This window comes from Heterodontus francisci, chromosome 10, assembly GCF_036365525.1.
Source record: "Heterodontus francisci isolate sHetFra1 chromosome 10, sHetFra1.hap1, whole genome shotgun sequence".
Classification (NCBI taxonomy): Eukaryota; Metazoa; Chordata; class Chondrichthyes; order Heterodontiformes; family Heterodontidae; genus Heterodontus; species Heterodontus francisci.
In genome coordinates, this window is record NC_090380.1 from 29,678,357 (window position 1) to 29,697,808 (window position 19,452).

General features: G+C 46.4%; 1 protein-coding gene across 5 annotated transcripts in view; it reads right to left on the bottom strand.

The window, feature by feature from the left end:
• Nucleotides 1-1,216: 1,216 nt before the first annotated feature.
• The window catches only part of mid1 (midline 1), a 414,560-nt gene continuing 396,324 nt past the window's right edge, over nucleotides 1,217-19,452 (bottom strand). For 4 of the 5 annotated variants that reach the window (XM_068040365.1, XM_068040362.1, XM_068040363.1 and 1 more), the window contains exons 9-11: nucleotides 17,866-18,073; nucleotides 6,109-6,448; nucleotides 1,217-2,290 (exon numbers count right to left, since the gene is read on the bottom strand). In XM_068040365.1, coding sequence (XP_067896466.1) covers nucleotides 2,243-2,290; nucleotides 6,109-6,448; nucleotides 17,866-18,073 — 596 coding nt within the window. In that variant the 3' untranslated portion in view covers nucleotides 1,217-2,242. Of the gene's footprint in view, nucleotides 2,291-6,100; nucleotides 6,449-17,865; nucleotides 18,074-19,452 lie in introns of all 5 variants that reach the window. The other variant, XM_068040366.1, reaches the window with a different exon arrangement.

The following is a 19,452-nucleotide window of genomic DNA, read 5'->3' on the forward strand; positions in this document are numbered from 1 at the left end:
TGGGAGGCTGGGCGTGCTAATCCTGTCACCTTCCTGTCCTGCTGCAATTTTACGCGGGGCGGTGGCGGTGAGAAACGGCCCACCCGCACCAGGCCAATCAAGGCACTGAGGTGGCCAATTAACTGCCAATTAAGGGCCTCCTCTCACTGCTACTGGTATATGGCCAGCAGCGGGTGGGTGGCTCAGGACCCCCAGGAGGCTCCTCAATAAAACCTGGTGGCCTCCTTGCAGGCTGTGGTGGGCCCTTCCTGATCAGGCATTCTGTGCCCCAAGAAAGGCTGGAGGGACCCCCACAGCACAAGCCACTCCCACTGCACAACATTCCCCCCCGACCAATCGACACCCCCCCTCCGACTTATCTCGCCAGGGCACGGCTGATTGTCCCCGGTGAGGCCCCACACACTTACCCTCATTTTGGGGCTGGCATCCCTCTTAGTCCTCTTACCGGGTGCAGTACTAGCAGGTGGCCACTGCTCCCAGTGGCGCTGCTGGGACTGAGAGCTCCTGGTCGGCAGCTCTTGGAGGCAGGACATCCTGCCTCAGAGGACGGAAGTCGCGCCCGAGACCACTTAAGGGCCTGGGCCATTTAAAATCATAGCGTGGCTCTCAGGCCCGGTGGAGGAGGGCTCGCCCCTGAATTTATGGCCTGTGGGCAGGGCCTCCCACCCAACGTAAAATTCTGACTGTCGTCTTTCACAACCTCAGCACTTCCCAAAGTGCTCTACAGCCATTGAAGTACTTTTGAAGTGTAGGCAATGTTGTACGTGAGAGTCAATTTCTACACAGCAAGGTCCCAAAAAAAATAATGTGATAATGACCAGATATTCTGTTTTACTGATGTTGGTTGAGAGATAAATATTGGACAGGACATCAGGGAGAACTCCACTGCTCTTCTTCAAAATAGTGCCGTGGGATTTTCTATCTCCACCTAAGAGGTCAGATGAGGCCTTGGTTTAGTGTTTCATGCCAAAGACAGCACCTCCAACAGTCCAGCACTCCCTCAGTACTGCAGCAAAATGCCAGCCTGGATTCTGTGGTTAAATCTCTGGATGGGACTTGAGCTCACAACCTTCTGATTCGGAGGTGAGAGTTCTACCAATGCTGAGACTAATTCAGGAAACTCAAACTCTCATCCCCGGTTAATACTAATCCCGTCACTTCAACGTTCTTGGCTGTTGGTTTAATGCTAACTAAAATACAACACAGAAAATGTGGCTTGACATGAATAGTCCTTTATTCTGGAATCAGGCATTGAATTCAGTACTGCAAAATATAAAAAAACACACAGGCTGCTTCATTAAAATCATAAAGAACAAAAACAAAATCAATAGCCGGGGGTGCAGTGTGTCTGTCAATATTAATACATGGAAATGTCCCTGCAGCCACTGCACACTGTGTCCATGCTGATGAATCAAGGTGAAGGGGAGCAGCCTTGACAGTTGAGCATAATGTAATTGTCCAAATGCCGACTTAATTACTGAGCACATTAATAATTAGCAGTGCACAGGAAGGGATGTGTTGGCTCATACCGAACGGCTCATTTCATAGGCAACTCTTGCACCAAGTGACCGCTCCAGTTTACCATCCATCAGAGGCTTAACTCATGGTAGCAGAGGATAATATGCCTTTAAGTGCAGTGACTGACATAATTAAATAGCAGTCATAATGATGCAATCTGTGAACAGATTGTGTTACCTATTTCCATGGCTGGTATTGGCATCCTAGCATGCCACAGTGCACCTTGCATTCATTCCCAGGTGTTCAATTACATGCAGGATTTGTAACTGGATACTTTAAATCCATTTGTCTTGCCTTTTCAACACCAGTTTGAAAAGTAATGGAGTTCTTGGACTCCTGACAGCCTTTTTGTGCTCCTGAGTCACTTTGTCATCCTCTTCAGTCCAAGAATCAATCAGTAATGAACCACTTCCTTTGAAAACTCGCAATAACAGTGGCAACATTCAATGGTAGATGTGCAGCTTTTTAAAAACTGTTCGCTGTGCAACACTGACATTAATACATTTCCCTAATAACTCCACAGAATTCCTCGCGTGCCATCTCAGCTCATCATTGTCAGACCATTCCACAGATTCACTTGGAATTCAGTACCTTTGTGCTCGGACCAACGGCCTTGGCCCATGATAGACTGTCTCAGTTTTAACAGCAATAGTCAACAGGTTCTTGAAACAGACTGTTAAGGCACAGAAATGTGCTCAATTCTGCAATGAGAGTTATAGTATTTTCATGCAGCATTCATATTCCATGTTTGAACTGGCTCATTTAAAAATTCCTAAATGAAAAGAAAAATAAACTACACATAAAATTCTAACAGTGAAGTTACAGGTGAACATTGGACTGATTTACAGTTGATCGGAACTTTAAAGAGACAAAATCCCCTTTAAGTCCCAACTGAATGGACATTATAAAAGGAAATGTGCAAACCAATGAGCTGCTGATATAATCTATTCAGTAACAAAATTACATAGGAACAGGAGGAGGCCACACAGCCCCTTGAGCCTATTCTGTCAAACTATTAGATCATAGCTGATCTGTACCTCAACTCCATTTGCCTTTCTTTACTCCCTATCCATTGATGCTTTACTCAACAAAAATTTACTGATCTCAGTCTTGAAAATCTCAAATAACCTCCAGCATCTATAGCTTTATCAGTGAGAGAGTTCCAGATTTCCACTACCTTTTGCGTGAAAAAAGTGCTTCCTGATTTCACCCCTAAATGGCCAAGCTCCAGTTTTAAGATTATGCCTTCTCATTCTGGATTCCCCCACCAAAGGAAATAGTTTCTCTGTATCTACCCTATCAAATCCCTTTACTATTTCAAAAACCCCAATTAGATCATTCTCAATCTTCAAAACTCTAGGGAATACAAACCAAGTTTATGCAACCTATCCTCTTTAAATTAACCCTCTCACCCCGATATCATTCTGGTGAATCTGTGCTGCACCCCCTCCAAGGCCAAGATATCTTTCATGAGGTGCAGTACCCAAAACCTGACTGCAACTATTCAGTAACACAAACGTTCCCATAGCAATTATTTGAACCAACTTACAGTTTCATGAAACAACACTGCCGTTGAAGGCTTTCATTTAATTTCTATTATATTTTTGTCCGTTTTTATGTAATGAGCCTTTCACATCACAATGCTGCCACCGGTCAGTCCCTTCCCTGCCACCAGTTCTTGTCCAAGCTGAGGCCTACTGAACTTGAAATGGGCCTCAGAATTGACTTTGTACTCATTTGGGTCCCAAGGAATATGTTTGGGTTAAAAACTTACCTCATTACACAAGCTTTTCGTCACCTCTCCAAATATCTCTTCCTTAGCTTGGTGCTAATTTTTGGCTTTTTACAGTTCTGGACATTTACCACGTTAAAGGGGCTATATAAATGCATATTGTCATTGCTGTAAAGGCAATACGGTAAAAGGGGTGGAGCTATCTGGAGGAGCAGGGAACCATGTACACTGGGGAAGGTCCACAACCAGAGAGGGAGGTCACATGTTACGAGTTTCAAATGACAATGTACGAGCAGCGCTAATGCTAAGTTGGAGGTGTTTGGATCTGGTTGACTAATCCTCACTGGCAATTGCAGAAAGGCTGGTGAAATACTTAAGTCCCACTAAAGAGAAGAGGTTTCCAACCTAGCTATCTAGACTGGATCTGAATACCAGGTGTTGGAGATGAAAGGACCATTAAGTTTCCTTCCCCTGCACACATACACCATTGAAGTCCATCTCTGTATCTATAAATGGGATGTTGTCTCCTTAAGGCCAGTTCAGCTTAGTTCAGTTTCGGTTGTACATTGCTGTTTCAAGAGGATAATTTACAAATCAAATGAACCTTACCATTCACTGCACACTGTGTCCTAACAACAGATTGTTAATCAATATAAAAATCCTTAACAGCCCTGTTGGGAAATCCATAGTTTCTCTCAATTTTCTTTTTATATACCTCAACTCCCCAACAAATCACCTATGCATAAATACAATAGTAAACATTGAATGTGCAAAAGCAAAAGGGTTCTACAATTTTACTCCAAAAGAAAATCATTTTATATAAATAATTTATAAATTCCCCTATATGAGTAAGTACAAAGTAAAGGAGGGTTAGAGCCACATGTTGGACATTAACAGGTATATTTTCCTCTGGGTATAAAATGTAACATAAAAATAAACATGAATTCACAGATGAGCAGGTACAGGTGAGCAACAGGAAGGAGGCCAGAAAGTCCATCCCTAGCATTACTCTAAGGGGTAAATTTTCCTCTGTAATGCTCTTGGTGTGGATCGATGTGCACTGTGTTTGCACGTCAGGAATTTGGACAGGTGATCAACCCTCCCCACGATTACCCATCCATTTTCCATTCTGAAAGTCTATGTAAGGATTTGTAAAGATAAAACTGTTATCCTTACGGCTTGCTCCCAGCTAGAAGTTACTTTGCAAGAAAGAGAAAGCTTTGTTAATTAGCATGAAGGCCTTGTTAAAGTTCGAATCATGGTAAAGTTGTGAAGCCTTGACTGGAAAGCGATGGGTATAAAGCACGAGTTCTGAACAACCAGTTGGTGCGGGGAATTAGTCATATAGGAGCTGCAGTTTGGACAGCACATCTAATACAGCTCAAAAATAACGGGCGGCAGATTCAACAGTTATACAAGTTCATCCACTTGACCTCACTTGACACAAACCAGACCTCAACTCCACACTCGAATGAACTTATAGCTGACATGCCCTGGGTATGGAGACAGCGGATATATATGGATGATGTAGTTCAAAATGTTGCATCTCTTTTGAAGGAGATAAATGAAATAAATAAAACTGACACTGAAACAATTGAGCTGGACAGCTGGAAGTCTGCTCAGGCCTATGAGCTGCCAGCGGGAGTGGGATGGCGGAAGGAGCGGACAGCCAGAGTTAGGTTGAGTCGTCACTGCCAGCCCGAGTTAGATCAGGGTGTGCAAGGAAGCAGGAGTTAGTTTGGGTCAGGATTATGAATGCGAGTTCCATTGAGGTATGGCACATTTATGGAACCTTTGAAAGAAGCACAGAAGAAGCCCAACTGTCCCATTGCATCAAACCATCTAACGTCACCTCCTGATTTCCAAAACAGGCTTCAAAAAATCCTCGTGGGGAGATTCGAGTACAATTTTGTGCATACTACAACTTGGATGAATTAATTTCCATTTATGAAGAGTGCAATGCAATCTGGCTGCTCATGAAAGATGAAAAGAGTAAAACAGAGGAACATACTGATTGGGGATCTTTCTCTTCTCATTTTCAGGGTTGAATTTTACCAGCCCTTTGGAGACAGGCTGGGAGGTGGAGGGATGGCAATATGGTGGAGGAAGGTGTCAGGAAAGGAGCCCGATGTCTTACCGCTGCAATGGCATATTGCCATCAGTGGGAACCTTAGTGGCACGGCCAATTGAGCCATGTGAGGGCCTAATTAAGGACCACTTCCCACCCCCCAGGGGATAAACCTTGGCGGTCTCCCAGCAGGTCCCCACGGGGGGCCCTCCTTGATGGGCACTCCATGGCCCATGGGGGGCCCTAACTCACGTCTGCTGCAATAACGATGCCTGCCTGGCCCCATCTTGCTCAGAAACAGTTACATGTCTTCGAGGGCGCCTCTGATTGGGCCGGCAGCTCCGGGAGGTGGGCCACAATCCTCAATTGCATGGTGGCCCCAGTGGCGGCCTGTTAATTGGCTGCTGCCGTCAAAATGCCCCCCCCGGGTCCTGCCACCCTCCGGAATGGGATCGGCTTTTGGCCCTGGCAGCGGGACTTCTTCGGGGCTGACAAAATTCAACCCCCTGACTTTAATCGGCCACCTTGATTGGCGACTGGTAAATATGACCACAAATAGAAATAATGAACTCTTTTTGAGAAAAAGAGGAAAATATACCCAGAAACTGGGCTGATGGGAGGGTTGGGGGAGGGTGGGGACGAAAGCACAAAGTATTTTGTAGTTACAGCTCAGACTGGAGAGTGAGATGAAGTCTGATTGGATAAGGCAGTTCCAGTCAACTGTGCGATGCACTCCCATAGGAAAGATAGGAGCTGCTGTCCTTGTTTCCCCACACACTTACTAAGGTACCTGTTCCGTGCAATCCAGGTGATCCGGTATAGGAAGACCAGTTAAGACTGTGAGGGCTTTATTCCACACAGTGAATGTGGGGCACACAGGCTGAACAAATGCAATGTCAAAGGTGTACAGGTGCTGGGCATTAACAGCATCGTAGAAGGACAAAGATCCATTATCGTAGTCCAGCAAAAGACCCAACCGGCGGAGGTGAGGTGAGGGCTCCACAGTTATCTCCTTGCTGTTGTGCCTTGCAACCCAGCTATTATTACACCGGCAGAAGACCCAGGAGTAGGCGTTTTTCCCGATCCACTCGTGCTTTGGTGCTGATTTGTAGGCGATCCCGATTGCATACCTGGAACAAAATGGGAACGGTTTTACTGTCTGCACACTGATCTGCATCAATTCACATTACATAGCATTTACAGCACAAAAACAGGCCACTTGACCCACAGGGCTGTACCAGTGTTTATGCTCCACACAAGCCTCCTCTAACTTCATTTTATCTCACACTTTCAACATATCCTTCTATCATTTTCTCCCTCATTTGCTTATCTATCTTTCCCTTAAATGCATCATTGGGTAAGGGTAGAAAGGAATATGGAACCAAGTTGGGTAAACTGAGTTGAGGTACAGATCAGCCAGCTAGAATATAAAGGTGAGGAAGTATTGCTACAGCGACACAAGGCCCTGGTTAGACCACATCTAGAGTACTGTGTACAGTTCAGGGAACCGCAGCTTAGAAAGGACACATTGAACAGAAACTGAACTGGAGTAGCCATATAAATACCGTGGCTACAAGAGCAGGTCAGAGGCTAGGAATCCTGAGGCGAGCAACTCACCTCCTGACTCCCCAAAGCCTGTCCACCATCTACAAGGCACAAGTCAGGGGTGTGATGGAATACTCTCCACTTGCCTGGATGGGTGCAGCTCCAACAACACTCAAGAAGCTCGATAACATCCAGGACAAGGCAGCCCGCTTGATTGGCACACCATGCACAAACATTCACTCCCTCACCACCGACGCACAGTGGCAGCAATGTGGACCATCTACAAGATGCACTGCAGCAACGCACCAAGGCTCCTTAGACAGCACCGTCCAAACCCGTGATCTCTATCAACTAGAAGGACAAGGGCAGCAGATGCATGGGAACACCACCACCTGTAAGTTCCCCTCCAAGTCACACACCATCCTGACTTGGAACTATATCGCCGTTCCTTCACTGTCGTTGGGTCAAAATCCTGGAGCTCCCTTCCTAACAGCACTGTGGGTGTACCTATCCCACATGGACAGCAGCAGTTCAAGAAGGCAGCTCACCACCACCTTCTCAAGGGCAATTAAGGATGGGTAATAAATGCTGGCCTGGCCAGTGACGCCCACATCCCATGAATGAATTTTAAAAAACAAAAAAACCTTGGCAGGAGTTCAACACAGATGCTCCAGAATGATTCCAGGGCTCCAAAGGTTACATTAGGAGTAGAGATTACATAACTGATTAAAGGTCCTCTCTCTCCACAGATGCTGCCAGACCTGCAGAGTACTTCCAACATTTTCTGTTTTTATTTCCGATTTCCAGCATCTGCAGTTTTTTGCTTTTGTGTTTTGTTTGTATAAACTCAGTTTATATTCCCTGGAATGTAGAAGGTTAAGGCGTGATTTGATTGAGGTTTCTGGGATTTTGAAAGTAATTGAAAGGATGCAAAGAAACCTTTTCGGCTGTTAGAGGAGTTTATGACAAGGGGACATAATGTTAAGTTTAGAGCCAGACCATTCAGGAGAGAAGATAGGAAATACGTCTTCACTCAGTGGGTGCTGGAATTGGGGAACTCTCACACTAAAATTAATAGGTGTTAGCTCAATCAATAATTTTAAATCTGAGATCAATAGGTTTTCTCTCTCTAAGCATATTAAGGGATATGGAGTCAAGATAGGTGGATGGCGTTAAGATACAGATCAGCCATGATCTAACTGAATGGCGGAGCAGGCAGAATGGCCGCCTCGTGTTCCTATATTAACTGCAAAAACAAATGAGGGCAGAGATCATGAAGTTGTCCTCCCAGTGCGATGCCTCAGGATGCTCAGGTGCAGAGGCCAACCGGTTTTCCTGCTGTGAATTAAAAGGAATTGATGAAAAATTACAGAACCCCCAATTTCGGGATACCAACTCTCAACGGGCCAGAAAGAAGAGTTTGTAAAATCTTCTTCTTTGGCCTCCTTGTCTTGAGAGACAATGGGTAAGCGCCTAGAGGTGGTCAGTGGTTTGTGGAGCAGCGTCTGGAGTGGCTATAAAGGCCAATTCTAGAGTGCCAGACTCTCCCACAGGTGCTGCAGATAAAATTGGTTGTCGGGGCTGTTACACAGTTTGCTCTCTCCTTGCGCTTCTGTCTTTTTTCCTGCCAACTGCTAAGTCTCTTTGACTTGCCACGCTTTAGCCCCGCCTTTATGGTTGCCCGCCAGCTCTGGCGATCGCTGGCAACTGACTCCCACGACTTGTGATCAATGTCACAGGACTTCATGTCGTGTTTGCAGACGTCTTTAAAGCGGAGACAAGGACGGCTGGTGGGTCTGATACCAGTGACGAGCTCGCTGTACAATGTGTCCTTGGTGATCCTGCCATCTTCCATGCGGCTCACATGGCCAAGCCATCTCAGGCGCCGCTGGCTCAGTAGGGTGTATATGCTGGGGATGTTGACTACCTCGAGGACTTCTGTGTTGGAGATATGGTCCTGCCACCTGATGCCAAGGATTCTCCGGAGGCAGCGAAGATGGAATGAATTGAGACGTCGCTCTTGGCTGACGTATGTTGTCCAGGACTCGCTGCTGTACAGCAAGGTACTGAGAACACAGGCTTGATACACTCGGACTTTTGTGTTCTGTGTCAGTGTGCCATTTTCCCACACTCTCTTGGCCAGTCTGGATATAGCAGAGGAAGCCTTCCCCATGCGCTTGTTGAATTCTACATCGAGAGACAGGTTACTGGTGATAGTTGAGCCTCGGTAGGTGAACTCTTGAACCACTTCCAGAGTGTGGTCGTCGATATTTATGGATGGGCATTTCTGACGTCCTGTTCTATGATGTTTATTTTCTTGAGGCTGATGGTTAGGCCAAATTCGGTGCAGGCAGCTGCAAACCTGTTGATGAGACTCTGCAGGCACTCTTCAGTGTGAGATGTTAATGCAGCATCGCCAGCAAAGAGGAGTTCCCTGATGAGGACTTTCCGAACTTTGGTCTTCGCTTTTAGACAGGCAAGGTTGAACAACCTGCCACCTGATCTTGTGTGGAGGAAAATTCCTTCTTCTGAAGACTTGAACGCATGTGAGAGCAGCAGGGAGAAGAAGATCCCAAACAGTGTAGGTGCGAGAACACGCCACTCAGGATAGGAAAGGGGTCTGATGAGGTGCTGCTATGCTGAAATGTGCCTTTCATATTGTCATGGAATAAGGTGATGATACTTAGTGGCTTTGGTGGGCATCCAATCTTTTCTAGTAGTCTGAAGAGACTACTGAAGAGTAAAATAACTCTCAGATATGTTGCCTTCTCTCTGGTACACCCTCCCATGAATGTAAAGGGGCAGTTTTCTGGGAAGCAGGCAAACCATAATTTGGCGGAGGAAGGCCTCTCACAATGCCTGCGGGCAGACAGGAGGTTATCATTTTAAATTCTTCAGATTTACCTGCGCAGGATGTACATGTAACAAATCTGTTACATTTATATAATGCCTCCAGCCTTGTAAATCATCCAGAGGCACGTCACAGGAGCATTAGCAGACAAAAACTGATGCCAAGCCTTTGCAGAATGCATTAGGACACTGCGACTACAACCTTGGTCAGAAAGGTAGGTTTTAAGGATCATCTTAAAGGAGGTGCCAGCCTGGATTATGTGGTCAGGTCTCCCGAATGAGGCCCAACTCAAAGCTGGTCACGAAGCCACGGGTAACTGAGCAGAAAAGTTGTTGAAAATAAGTAAGCATTTCCGAAGCTAGGACCTAAAACACCAGAGATCCATTAGTGATTTGCTTGAAAATTTCTACTTGTAGTGCAAGGACTCATGACATCATGGAGAAGTGGGCCTTAGACCAGTACATTGGGGGCCAGCAGGGGATGGGAGCAAAAATAGTGCTAAAATAGTTTAAAAGAAGTCCTTTGGGTTATCATGGGAGCGCTTACTGCTGACACTGGGCATTGAAATGGAAAAGAAAATATTCCATTTCTTAACTGCAACATCTGGAAAAAGTACAAAATAGAGGAACCAACAATCCAGGGCTGTTTTGAAATCAGCCACCAGGTTGAGGCAATAGTCTCGAGACCTAAGTGAATGTGCCTCAGGGGCTTCAAGTGAATCGTGTAATGTTCCACTTAAAATTCTTCCAGCTATGTTGTATCAATATGCAACATTATCTCACCAATCCCCAAACACAAGGTTGGTTTGGGAAGACTGGTGCCGGTGTCTTTGGCTGCAAGGTCAGGGGAAGGGATTGTGGTACCCGTGTACTGGCCGAGACTGAGTTTAAACAGCTGCTTTCTTCAGACACTGCGACGATGACTTTGATCTGATTTTTTTTTTGGATTAAATTAGCTTGGATTCTGAGTCTATATTTTGAGTCGGCCCAGAAAAACACAAGTTTCTTTCACACCTGTCCCCTTAAGGGACAGTTTAAAGCCATGCAATCTCTCATAAACACTACACAAATGAAGGAACAACGCATTTCAAAGACACCTGCCCCAATGCAACAATCATTGTATTGCTGCAGCTGTTTCCAGTTATTTCAAAGCCATTTTCTGCTCTATATATAATATAGAGCAAACTATGTACAGAACCTTTGTCCATCAGAGTGACGATGGCTTCTAGTCACATGACTAGGTTCTGGTACTTAGCTCATTAGCATTTTCTTTCTTTTGGGCCTCCTTATCTGGGGCTGTTGCACAGTTGGCTCTCCCCTTGCGCCTCTGTCTGTTTTCCTGCCAACCACTAAGTCTCTTCGACTCGCCACAATTTAGCCCTGTCTTTATGGCTGCCCGCCAGCTCTGGCGAATGCTGGCAACTGACTCCCACGACTTGTGATCAATGTCACACGATTTCATGTCGCGTTTGCAGACGTCTTTATAACGGAGACATGGACGGCCGGTGGGTCTGATACCAGTGGCGAGCTCGCTGTACAATGTGTCTTTGGGGATCCTGCCATCTTCCATGCGGCTCACATGGCCAAGCCATCTCAAGCGCCGCTGATGCGGCTCACATGGCCAAGCCATCTCAAGCGCCGCTGACTCAGTAGTGTGTATAAGCTGGGGATGTTGGCCGCTTCAAGGACTTCTGTTTACTGTGTTCTTAAAGGGACATCACTCTTGAAGTGATCATACAACATCCCCTTAGTTTCCAAAGACAATTCTCATATGCTATAAGTAAAAACACCTAAAATTGGATATCAAAATTAGTTTTACGGGGATAGGGATTATAAAATTTACAAGTATGAGGATAGGGATTTTGAAATTTACACGTGCAGAAGCTTAAGAGTCCATATATCATTTCAGTGGTTTGACAACTCTTCCAGATCTGGTTATGGTATAACCTTCTGGGGATGTGGATTTCGCCCTTGGCTGTTTTTGGTTTGCAGATGTGTTGTCAATGTGTTGGTTGTCATCTTGTTGTTCTGTCACACCCTCATTGTTGAAATGCGTTCTTTTGAGTCCGTTGTGTACAATTGGAGTATTGCACACTTCTCTTAATTGGCGTCAGTTCCTGCTCAGCACTGCTCCATTAGATGGTGTAATCTCGTAGGACCTGGCTCATCGCATACTTTGGATACATCTGCAGGTAACCATGTTCTCATTGCGGGGTGTATGACCTGACCTTTTGTCCGACGTGTAGCTGAGGTAGTTCCGCCCCTGCGTGTCGGTCATGCACCATCTTCATTCTCCCGTTTTTTGAGCAGTGTCTCCTGCATCTCAGAGAATTTGGACAGATGATGGCTTGGCAAAATCATTCTGACTTGTCTGCCAAATGTGATCTCTGCGGATGACGGTAGGCCCATACAGAGGTGTAGCTCTGAGGTGTAACATGACAACACGAAAATCTTGAATTAAAGCAAAATACTGCAGATGCTGAAAATCTGAAATAAAAACAAAAAGTGCTGGAAATATTCAGCAGGTCTGGCAGCATCTGTGGAGAGAGAAGCAAAGTTAGCGTTTCAGGTCAGTGACCTTTCATCAGAACTGGCAAAGGTTAGAAATGTAATAGGTTTCAAGCAAATAAAGTGGGGGTGGGGCAAAAGAGAACAAAAGGGAAGATGTTGATAGGACAGAGGGTCACAGAGAATAACTGACAAGGAGGTCATGGGACAAAGGCAAAGAGTGTGTTAATAGTGTGGTGAAAGACAAAGCATTAGTGCAGAGAGGGTGTTAAATGACAGAATAATGAAAGCCCTAGCCAAAAGCACAAACATGAAAAAAAGGTGGGCAGGCACATTGTAAAAAAATGGAATGATGAAACAAACTAAAATAAAATGAAATAAAAATAAAAAAAATAAAAAGTGAAACTAAAAAACAAAAAAGGGGGGGCCAGTCATGCTCAAATTGATCTCAATGTTCAGTCCGGCGGGCTGTAGTGTGCCTAATCGGAAGATGAGGTGCTACTCCTCGAGCTTGCGTTGATGTTCACTGGAACACTGCAGCAAGCCCAGGACAGAGATGCGGGCATGAGAGGTGGGGGTGGTGGGTGTTGAAATGGCAAACGACAGGAAGCTCGCAGTCATGATTTTGGACTGAGCGGAGGTAGTCACCCAATCTGCATTTGGTCTCCCCAATGTAGAGGAGACCACATAGTGAGCAGTGAATACAGTATACTACATTGAAAGAAGTACAAGTAAATCACTGCTTCACCTGAAAGGAGTGATTGGAGACTTGGATAGTGAGGAGAGAGGAGGTAAAAGTGCAGGTATTACACCTCCTGCGATTGCATGGGAGGGTGTGTGGGAAGGGGATGAGCTGTCAGCAGTAACGGAGAAGTGGACCAGGGTGTCGCGGAGGGAACGATCCCTTCAGAATGCTGACAGGGGAAGGGAGGGGAAGATATGTTTGGTAGTGGCATCACGCTGGAGGTGACGGAAATGGCAGAAGATGATTCTTTGGATGTGGAGGTTAGTAGGGTGGAAAGTGAGGACAGGGGGAACCCTGTCACGGTTGTGGGAGGGAGGGGAAGGGGTGAGGGCAGAGGTGCGGGAAATAGGTTGGACATAGTCGAGGGCCCTGTCAACCACAGTGGGGGAAATTCTCAGTAAGGAAAAAGGAAGACATATCAGACATATATAAATGACATAGATGACTATGTGGGGGGTAGGATCAGTACGTTCGCAGATGACACAAAGATTGGCCGAGTGGTTAACAGTGAGGTTGAGTGTCTTAGGTTACAGGAAGATATAGACGGAATGGTCAAATGGGCAGAAAAATGGCAGATGGAATTTAACGCTGAAAAGTGTGAGGTGATACACTTTGGAAGGAGTAATGTGACACGGAAGTATTCAATGAATGGCCTGACACTGGGAGGTTCCGAGGAACAAAGGGACCTTGGCATGTTTGTCCATAGATCTCTGAAGGCAGAAGGGCAGGTTAATAGGGTGGTGAAAAAGACATACGGGACACTTGCCTTTATCAATCGAGGCATAGATTACAAAAGCAGGGAGGTCATGTTGGAGTTGTATAGAACTTTGGTAAGGCCACAGCTGGAGTACTGTGTGCAATTCTGGTCGCCACATTATAGGAAGGATGTGATTGCACTGGCGGGGGTGCAGAGGCGATTCACCAGGATGTTGCCTGGGATGGAACATTTAAGCTATGAAGAGAGGTTGGATAGGCTTGGGTTGTTTTCACTGGAGCAGAGAAGACTGAGGGGTGACCTGATCGAGGTGTAACCTGATCGAGGTGTACAAGATTATGAGGGGCATCGACAGGGTGGATAGGAAGCAGCTGTTCCCATTAGTTGAAGGGTCAGTTACGAGGGGACTCAAGTTTAAGGTGAGGGGTAGGAGGTTTAAGGGGGATTTGAGGAAGAACTTTTTTACCCAGAGGGTGTTGACCGTCTGGAATGCACTGCCTGGGAGGGTGGTAGAGGCGGGTTGCCTCACATCCTTTAAAAAGTACCTGGATGAGAACTTGGCACGTCATAACATTCAAGTCTATGGGCCAAGTGCTGGCAAATGGGATTAGGTAGACAGGTCAGGTGTCTTTAATGCATCGGTGCAGACTCGATGGGCCGAAGGGCCTCTTCTGCACTGTATTATTCTGTTATTCTGTGATTCTGTGAGAAGAGCTGCTGTGGAAGGTTGCATCATCAGAGCAGATGCATCAGAGACAGAGAAACTGGGAGAATAGAATGGAGTCCTTACAGGAGGCAAGGTCATAGAGTCATAGACATGGCATGTTGCCTCCCTGGTGCCAGGGTCAAGGATGTCACGGAGCGGCTGCAGGACATTCTGAAGGCGGGGGGTGAACAGTTTAGGTTGTGGTGCACATTGGTACCAACGACATAGGTAGAAAGAGGGATGAGGTCCTGCCACAAGAATTTAGGGAGCTAGGTAGCAGATTAAAAAGTGGAACCTCAAAGGTTGTAATCTCTGGATTACTCCCGGAACCACGTGCTAGTGAGTATAGGAATAGGAGGATAGAGCAGATAAATGCGTGGCTGAAGACATGGTGCAGGAGGGAGGGCTTTAGTTTCCTGGATCACTGGGACTGTTTCTGGCGAAGGTGGGACCTGTACAAGTTGGATGGGTTGCACCTGAACTGGAACGGGACCAACATCCTTGCTGGGAGGTTTGCTATTGCTGTTGGCGGGGGTTTAAACTAATTTGGCAGGGGGGGTGGGATAGAGTGGAGGTACAGTAGGGGGTGATGCACAGTCAAATATAGTAGAGAAACTGAGTCAGTCTGGAAGGCAGAGCAAATATAGACCTGCAAGGAGTCTTACAAGTAAGACAGATGAATTGAGGGCGTTGATTAATATATTCAAATATGATATTATTGCTATCACAGAGATATGGTTGAGGGAAGGGCAGGACTGGCAGCTCAATATTCCAGGGTATAGAATCTTCAGGCGTGTCAGGGGAGGGTGTAAAAGAGGTGGCATTGCACTGTTGATCAAGGAGTCAATTACTGCAGTAAGGAAGGATGATATCTTTGAAGGTTCCTCAAATGAGGCCATATGGGCAGAACTTAAAAACAAAAAGGGGACGCTGACTTGGCTGGGAGTGTACTACAGGGTGTGAGGAAGTATAGTCAAGGTAGCCGTGGGAGTCAGTGGGCTTATAATGAATATTAGTAAACAGTCTATCCCCAGAGATGGAGAGAGAAGTCGAGGAAGGGAAGGGAAGTGTTGGAGATGGACCATGTGAAGGTGAGAGCAGGGTGGAAATTAGAAGCAAAGTTGATAAAGTTTTCCAGTTTGGGGCAGGATCAGGAAACAGCACCGATACAGTCATCAATGTACCGGAAAAAGAGAGTTGGGGGAGGGGGCCTGAGTTGGACTGGAACAAGGAATGTTCGACATATTCCACAAAAAGACAGGCATAACTAGGACCCATGCGGGTACCCATAGCAACACCTTTTACTTGAAGGAAATCAGTGGAGTTGAAGGAGAAGTTGTTCAATGTGAGAACAAGTTCAGCCAGGCGGAGGCAGGTAGTGGTGGATGGGGACTGGTTGGGCCTCTGTTCAAGGAAGAAGCGGAGAGCCCTCAAACAATCCTGGTGGGGGATGGAGGTGTAGAGCGATTGGACGTCCATAGTGAAGAGGGGGCAGTTAGGGCCAGGAAACCAGAAATTGTCAAAATGAGTAGGGTGTCAGACAAGTCACGGATGTAGGTGGGAAGAGACTGGACCAGGGGAGAAATGATAGAGTCAAGATAGGAAGAAATAAGTTCAGTGGGGCAGAAACAGGCTGAAACATTGGGTCTGTCAGGACAGTCCTGTTTGTGGATTCACCTGAAAAGGAGGATCTGGCTCCTGTGAACTTGGGATTCAATTCCTCTAACGTTGGAATCTTCAGGGAGAGGGTTAGACGCCTTGGACTAGACATGCTCCATCCTTCTTCAGTACGCATGTAATTGAGTGCACCAGTCTGTGTGATGCTGCACATTGTGTTCCATGTCATCTAACTCCTGCTGACATTTTTCTTGTACATGCAAGCTGCACTTTCTGGGACGGTTGATTGACAAAATTGCGTCCTCTCTGAGGTGCAGTATAGCATCACCGTTGAAATCTCCTGTGGCGCCGAACCAGTCCAGGTACATTTGTTGTCGGTCGTGGACTGATTCAATGTGGGTACCCTTGGTCTCTTCTGCTGTAATGGGTAGCTTGGTGACCTCGTGGATAGTCACAATGTTGAGGTCCTTACATGCTGGTAATCCCACTGCTGCAACCATATCATGTTTTCTTTGTGTGATGTTAAGTTAAGCAACAAAATGAGGGATGTGGATACCAGTGCCTTGAAGATCGCTAACAGGTTTATTAACAGCTCAACTAGTATATACAATACGGAGCAAACTATGTACAGAACCTTTGTCTAAGGTGTTACAGTTGCAGAGTGCCTATGGCTTCTAGTCACATGACTATGTCCTGGTACTTAGCTCATTAGCATAGAGTTCTTAAAGGGACATCACTCTTGAAGCGATCATACAACACCCAATCAGTCTACCTTTCTTTAAACATTGGACAATCACCAATTCAAGCTCCTTTTGACAATAGCCCTGATTATATCCTTGCCCCAATAATCCCCACTCCGCCAACCCGATGTCAGCATAAAATAGTGTGTGGGCGCTACCTGAAGCTTTTTGCTCCAGGCACCATTTTAACCCCAATAATTTGGGTTGTGAGAAAGGCACCCTCTTTAGGATTGCAAACACCTCATTAATATTCAAAATGTCAGGGGTCCAGTGATGTAATTCAGACCCCAGCACAATTTTTCGTCATGAATCGCGCACAGAGCCCGAGCGACTAGCGACACCTTGTAGGCAACAGGATCAGGAACAGAAAAGGCCTGGGTAAGTTTCATTTTGAAATTTCTTTCTAAAACTTTTCCTTGTGGGCTTGAAGGAGCAGGATCCTCCTCCGATCCCCACAAAAGAAACTTGGGCCCTTCGTGACCTGGCCTTTCCCCCCTTCCCCAATTGTTAGACCCTCCTGACCACTCCCTCATGTCCTCTTGCCACCCAAAATTCCACTCGTCAGCCTCAATGCCGACCCTGTCAGTGGGACTCAGTGCGCCTGGGCCACTTGCTCAGGCTACATTGAGTGCTTCCCTTCTGCTTTCCCCCTGCACATGTCCACTCTAAGTTGGAGTGCAAGTCTTTATTATTGTTCATTCTTGGGATGTGGGTGTCACTGGCAAGGCCAGCATTTACTGTCGGTCCCTAGTTGCCCACGAGAAGGTAATGGTAAGCCGCCTTCTTGGAACACTGCAGTTTACGTTATGGAGAATGGGCAGGGAAGTGGAGTTGAGGCTAAGATGAGATCTGCCATGATAATATTGAATAGTGGAGCAGGCTCGAGGGGCTGAATTGCCCACTCCTGCTCCTAGTTCTTGAGACCTTATGACGTGGTGAAGGGACTCTCACAGTGCAGCCAGGCTGGGAGTTCCATGACTTTGACCCAGTGATAATGAAGACCTTTATTAGTCATTTTGAAAGTGAGGAAGAACCTGATAGTTTTAGTAGGGCAACTAAGGCACAGCAAACTTGCCCATAGATTCTATGGAGGAAACATACAAAGAATTTTGTGTTCTTACCAAGTGCTTCCTCCAATGAGGATCTCCCAATAATGTCGGCCACTGTCGATATAGACATTGCCAGTTATGCCGTAGCTCCCTTGGCTGGTGAAGCGTTCCGGAGTGTGGCTCTTCTTCGAGGTGGTCTCATCCCGTTCCACACTGAGGTTGTCATGAGACACTTTCAGCTTTTTGTGTGCAGATTTGGGATCCAGCTTGAAAGGCTGGCCTAAGATTGAAAGATCAAGGTTGTTACCAATGGAAGTCAATGGGAAGGAAAATGAGGCAGTGTGTATAACAGCCAACCAGTCAACAACCAGCCCCTCATGCTGACTTCCATCCTGAAAGATAGATTTGCATTTATATAGCATCCTTCACGGCCTCAGGATGTCCCAACGCACTTTACAGCCAATTAAGTACTTTGGAAGTGTAGTCACTGTTGTAATGAAGGGAACACACTGATCAATTTGTTTACAGCAAGCTCCTATACACAGCAATGTTATCATGTTATAATGACCAGATAATCTGTTTTTTAGTGATCTGATTGAGGGATAAAAATTGGCCAGGACACTGGGGAGAACTCCCCTGCTCTTCTTCAAAATACCGTCATGGGATCTTTTACATCTACCTGAGAGAGCAGAAGGGGCCTCAGTTTAACGTTTCGTCTAAAAGACAACACCTGCAATAGTGCAGCACTCACTCAATACTGCATTGGAGTGTCAGCCTAGATTTTGAGCTCAAGTCCCTGCTCTGATAGCACCTGATTCAATTTGACCTCAGAAGCTAAGCAATGTTAAGCTTGGTTAGTACTTGCATGGGAGACCACCTGGAATTACAAGCTGCAGTAGGCTTTTCAAAGTGTCAGGCATGGCTCAGTGTGTAGGACTCTTGCCTCTGAGACAGAAGGTTGTGGATTCATGTCTCATGCCAGAAACATGAGCACAAAAATCTAGGCTGACAATCCAGTGCAGTACTGGGTGAGATTTCAAACCAAGGTCCCATCTGCCCTCTCAGGTGGGCATAAAAGATCCCATAGCACTATTTGAGGAAGAGTTACAATTTCTCCCCAGTATCTCTCTCCCCATACACTAAACATCTATTTATCTAGTGCCTTTAACATAATAAAATGTGCAAGGCACTTTACAGGAGCAATATAAAACAACATGACTCTCAGCCACATAATTTTATGTTGGGCTGGAGGCCCCGCCCACTGGCCAAAACTGCAGTGGCGAGCCCGCCTCTGCCAGGCCTGGAAGCCACATAGTGATTTTACGTGGCCCAGGCCCTACACTGGCCTCAGGTGGGACTTCCACCCTCGAGTCAGGAAGACGCGCCTCCAAGAGCTGCCAGCCAATTAGTGGGCCGACCGCTCTTCAGTCCCAGCAGCGCCACTGGGAGCGGGACTGTACGCAATGTGATAAGCAGCAATGGAGGAGATCCGGAATTGAGGTAAATGTGTGGAGCTTCGCCGGGGACAAGCGGACGGGCCCCTGCAAGGCAAGGGTGGGGTGGGATGTGCTGCAGTGGGGGCGGCTTGTGCCATGGGGGGGCCCTCTGTGGGGCACAGGGTGCCCGATCTGCAAGAAGGCCGTTAGGTTTTACTAGGCA